At 55.6% G+C, this 5,131-nt stretch overlaps 1 protein-coding gene across 1 annotated transcript; it reads right to left on the bottom strand.

Annotated features, from left to right (window-relative positions):
* Positions 1–2,280: 2,280 nt before the first annotated feature.
* LOC138804509 (uncharacterized) lies at positions 2,281–5,131 on the bottom strand. Its single transcript, XM_069988812.1, has 3 exons — positions 5,053–5,131; positions 2,815–4,653; positions 2,281–2,738 (listed from the first exon to the last, which is right to left on the bottom strand). Exons 1-3 carry the CDS (start codon positions 5,129–5,131, stop codon positions 2,281–2,283), a joined length of 2,376 nt encoding a protein of 791 aa, XP_069844913.1.

The raw sequence follows: 5,131 nt of genomic DNA, 5'->3' as shown, positions 1-5,131 counted from the left end.
GTGGGCCAGGTGTGCGACACTGACACGTGGGCCAGGTGTGTGACACTGACACATGGGCCAGGCGTGCGACACACTGACACGTGGGCCAGGTGTGCGACACCGACACGTGGGTCAGGCGTGCGACACGCTGACCTGTGGGCCAGGTGTGTGACACTGACACGTGGGCCAGGTGTGTGACACTGACACGTGGGCCAGGCGTGCGACACGCTGACCTGTGGGCCAGGTGTGTGACACTGACACGTGGGCCAGGCGTGCGACACTGACACGTGGGCCAGGCGTGTGACACGCTGACCTGTGGGCCAGGTGTGTAACACTGACACGTGGGCCAGGCGTGTGACACACTGACACGTGGGCCAGGCGTGTGACACACTGACACGTGGGCCAGGTGTGCAACACTGACACGTGGGCCAGGCGTGCGACACAGTGACACGCAGGCCAGGTGTGCGACACTGATACGTCGCAGTCCTGCACGAGCCACGGCTCACCGCTCAGCGTACTCGTAATCTCACAACACGCGCTCTAACAAGATCAGAACCGCGCACAACTCACCCGGGCCTGCCTTCGAGCATTCTCCTTCAGTGTCATGCTCTATTCCAGTCTTAAATAGCAACAGGCCTTGCTGGCACAGCACACAGTGGGCTGCTTTGGGTTCTGTCTGTCTGACATTAACAGGCCTTGCTGGCACAGCACACAGTGGGCTGCTTTGGGTTCTGTCTGTCTGACATCAGTGGACCTTGCTGGCACAGCACACAGTGGGCTGTTTTTGGGTTCTGTCTGTCTGACATCAACAGGCCTTGCTGGCACAGCACACAGTGGGCTGCTTTTTCTCATACAACGTGGCATCTGGAAGGAAGCCCTGGTGGCTCAAGGATGTCACATCTCAGCCACCATCGTTCATTCTCCTGCCTTGTCTCTCTTAGTCCCAATGTTTTTGGGACTTTGAGCCACCAAACAGCTCTGGCAGGCCTGAAATCTCACAGGTGAGAGGGAGAGGGAGAAGGATGCGGAGTTCAGGTCAGCCTGGATGACACAGGAGGCTCAGCACGGGCTGCACAGCAAAGCCTTAGAGGGCTCTCGGCAGCCGAGGCCCGTCTGAGGACCTGTTCCTCACTGGCCATCCCACTCGAAGAGCAGTCGAGCGAGGTAAGCCTGGCCAGCCCTCGAATACAGGGTCTCCTCCCGCCGCACCAAGGCATGGCCGTGATTAAACGCATGCAACCGATCCTCCGTGGGGCCCAGTTAGGTTCCCCTTTCTTTCATTTCTTCTTTTTCTTTTTTTGTCCGTCTTGGGCTTTGAACTCTGGGCCTGGGTGCGGTCCCTCAGCTCTTCAGCTCAAGGCAAGCGCTCTAACCCTTGAGCCACAGCGCCACTTGCAGTTTTCTGGTGGTTCATTGGAGATTTGAGTCTTATGCAGTTTCCTGGCTGGGCTGGCTTTGAACTGCGATCCTCAGATCTCAGCCTGCTGAGTAGCTAGCATGACAGGGGTGAGCCGCTGGCGCTTGGCTCTTTTTTTTTAAGCCAAGGTCTCATCATGTAGCCCATGCTGGCTTTGAACTCACAACTCCCAGTTCTAGGACAACAGATGTGCTCCAAGACTCATAGTAGGTTTTCTTTCTAATTTTTAGCACTCTAGTAATTAACATGGTAAGCATCTCTGCAAAAACATCTTTGCATCTCTTATTTCCTTATGATAAAGTCCCAGATGCAATTAATAAATCAAATCATGGAATGCAAAACTGCTTTCCAGGAAGGTCCTACCAATTTACACCCTAGCAACATAGAAAGCCTTTAGGCAGCCTTGCTGAAGTGGCTCGTTGAACACTTGTTTTCAGTCCAACTTCAGATAGCCCCTGTGACTGTTGTTTTTAACATTAATATCATTCACAAATACTAGAAAATGCAGACTATAGAATTATCCAGTCCAGCAGCCCTGCGTCCTGGTGCTATGCATTATCTGGGGGTCTGCGCTCCCGTTCAGAGCCTGCTCCAGGAGGGCTGTGTTCCACTTGGGCAGCAGAGGGCGCTGGAAGGACACTGCAGGGCAGGGCAATCCCGTGTTCCCCCTGCCCCCCCCCCCCATCTACTTCTGTGGCCCTGCGTCCTTCCGCGTCCGCAGGGAGCAGGTGGGGCTCAGGCAGGGCCTTCTCCCGCCCTTCTGGGCTGGTGACCAGCTTGCTGTCGGTCTCCTGATGGGGCTGCAAGGCACCAAGAAGGCCCTGCTAGCCCTGTTTGCTTTGTGCCAGGTGCCTCCTGCCACCAGGCCACCCTGGTCAGGGCAGTCACAGTGGACCAGGGTAGACAGGGTGGTCAGTGTGGTCAGTATGGTCAGGGTGGACACAGTGGACCAGGGTAGACAGGGTGGTCAGTGTGGTCAGGTCAGTGTGGTCAGTATGGTCAGTGTGGACACAGTGGACCAGGGTAGACAGGGTGGTCAGTGTGGTCAGGTCAGTGTGGTCAGTATGGTCAGGGTGGTCAGTGTGATCAGTGTGGTCTGGGTGGACAGTGTGGTCAGTATAGTCAGTGTGGACAGTGTGATCAGTGTGGTCAGTATGATCAGTATAGTCAGTGTGGTCAGTACGGTCAGTGTGGTCAGGGATGGTCAGTACGATCAGTGTGGTCAGTGTGGTCAGGGTGGTCAGTATGGTCAGTATGGTCCATGTGATCAGTGTGGTCGGGGTGGTCAGTATGGTCAGGGTGGTCAGTGTGGTTGGGGTGGTCAGTGTGGTCGGGGTGGTCACTATGGTCAGTATAGTCAGTGTGGACAGTGTGATCAGTGTGGTCAGTATGATCAGTATAGTCAGTGTGGTCAGTACGGTCAGTGTGGTCAGGGATGGTCAGTACGATCAGTGTGGTCAGGGTGGTCAGTATGGTCAGTGTGGTCAGTATGGTCCATGTGATCAGTGTGGTTGGGGTGGTCAGTATGGTCAGGGTGGTCAGTGTGGTTGGGGTGGTCAGTGTGGTCAGGGTGGTCAGTGTGGTCGGGGTGGTCAGTATGGTCAGTGTGGTCACTATGGTCAGTATAGTCAGTGTGGTTGGGGTGGTCAGTGTGGTCGGGGTGGTCAGTGTGGTCGGGGTGGTCAGTATAGTCAGTGTGGTCGGGGTGGTCAGTGTGGTTGGGGTGGTCAGTGTGGTCGGGGTGGTCAGTGTGGTCGGGGTGGTCAGTATGGTCAGGGTGGTCAGTGTGGTCAGTGTGGTCAGTATGGTCAGGGTGGTCACTATGGTCAGTATAGTCAGTGTGGTCAGGGAGGTCAGTGTGGTCAGGGTGGTCAGTGTGGTCAGGGTGGTCAGTATGGTCCATGTGATCAGTGTGGTCGGGGTGGTCAGTATGGTCAGGGTGGTCAGTGTGGTCGGGGTGGTCAGTATGGTCAGGGTGGTCAGTGTGGTCGGGGTGGTCAGTATGGTCAGGGTGGTCACTATGGTCAGTATAGTCAGTGTGGTCAGGGCGGTCAGTGTGGTCGGGGTGGTCAGTGTGGTTGGGGTGGTCAGTGTGGTCGGGGTGGTCAGTATGGTCAGGGTGGTTACTATGGTCAGTATAGTCAGTGTGGTCAGGGCGGTCAGTGTGGTCGGGGTGGTCAGTATGGTCGGGGTGGTCAGTATGGTCAGTATAGTCAGTGTGGTCAGGGCGGTCAGTGTGGTCGGGGCGGTCAGTGTGGTCAGGGCGGTCAGTGTGGTCAGGGCGGTCAGTATGGTCGGGGTGGTCAGTGTGGTCACTATGGTCACTATGGTCAGTAGGGCGGTCAGTGTGGTCAGTGTGGTCACTATGGTCAGTGTGGTCACTATGGTCAGTAGGGCGGTCAGTGTGGTCAGTGTGGTCAGTATGGTCAGTGTGGTCACTATGGTCAGTGTGGTCAGTGTGGTCACTATGGTCAGTAGGGCGGTCAGTGTGGTCAGTGTGGTTAGTATGGTCAGTGTGGTCACTATGGTCAGTGTGGTCAGTGTGGTCACTATGGTCAGTAGGGCGGTCAGTGTGGTCAGTGTGGTCACTATGGTCAGTGTGGTCACTATGGTCAGTAGGGTGGTCACTATGGTCAGTATGGTCAGTATGGTCAGTATGGTCAGTGTGGTCAGTATGGTCAGTGTGGTCACTATGGTCAGTGTGGTCAGTGTGGTCACTATGGTCAGTGTGGTCGGGGTGGTCACTATGGTCAGTGTGGTCACTATGGTCAGTATGGTCAGTGTGGTCACTATGGTCAGTGTGGTCGGGGTGGTCACTATGGTCAGTAGGGCGGTCAGTGTGGTCAGTATGGTCAGTGTGGTCAGTGTGGTCAGTGTGGTCAGTAGGGTGGTCACTATGGTCAGTGTGGTCACTATGGTCAGTAGGGTGGTCACTATGGTCAGTGTGGTCAGTGTGGTCACTATGGTCAGTGTGGTCAGTGTGGTCAGTGTGGTCAGTATGGTCAGTGTGGTCAGTGTGGTCAGTAGGGTGGTCACTATGGTCAGTGTGGTCGGGGTGGTCACTATGGTCAGTGTGGTCAGGGCGGTCAGTGTGGTCAGTATGGTCAGTGTGGTCACTATGGTCAGTAGGGCGGTCAGTGTGGTCAGTGTGGTCAGGGCAGTCAGGGTGGTCAGTGTGGTCAGTATGGTCAGTGTGGTCAGTGTGGTCAGTATGGTCAGTGTGGTCAGTGTGGTCAGTGTGGTCAGTAGGGTGGTCACTATGGTCAGTGTGGTCAGGGCGGTCAGGGGGGCTGCAGCAAGTATTCTCCAGCCAAGTCCCCGCGAGGAGGGGCAGCCACTGTCCCATTCTGTGCTGTCTCGGTGGCCCCTACAACCCTCGGGCATTCTTTGGAGCAGGGGTTGGCAGATGATGGCCAGCTGGCTAAGTCCAGTTCACCACCTGTTATAATAGATAAAATTGCTTGGGAACATAGCCAGGCCCGTTTGTTTATATACTGTTGACACAGCACTGCGTGCTTGTGACCAAGACAGTCCAACCAAAATAGTTGCTCGGCTCCACTGCTGAAAAGTTTGCCAGCTTTATTTACAATTCATCGTACAGAATGTGTTCCCCACCAGCGCTCAGGCACGCCTGGCGCCCGACGCCTCAGCTTTACCTGGTGCTGGCATCTGTAGCCACACGGACACTGCCCCGAACAGTGCAAAATACCCAGCCAGCGCGATGTATTGGAGCAT

Source organism: Dipodomys merriami, unplaced genomic scaffold, assembly GCF_024711535.1.
Source record: "Dipodomys merriami isolate MVZ:Mamm:240054 unplaced genomic scaffold, mDipMer1.0.p SCAF_367, whole genome shotgun sequence".
NCBI lineage: Eukaryota > Metazoa > Chordata > Mammalia > Rodentia > Heteromyidae > Dipodomys > Dipodomys merriami.
Note: the sequence above shows the minus strand (reverse complement) of the source record. Positions and strands in the feature narration are given on the sequence as shown.

Bases quoted from the DNA above. Each gene is read 5' to 3' on its own strand.
- LOC138804509 (XM_069988812.1), bottom strand. From the start codon at position 5,131: ATGCTCCAATACATCGCGCTGGCTGGGTATTTTGCACTGTTCGGGGCA. The intron at 4,654-5,052 runs GTAAAGCTGAGG...CACTGACCATAG, and splicing joins GCTACAGATGCCAGCACCAG to TGACCACCCTACTGACCACA. The intron at 2,739-2,814 runs GTACTGACCACA...TACTGACCATAG, and splicing joins CATCCCTGACCACACTGACC to TGACCACCCCGACCACACTG.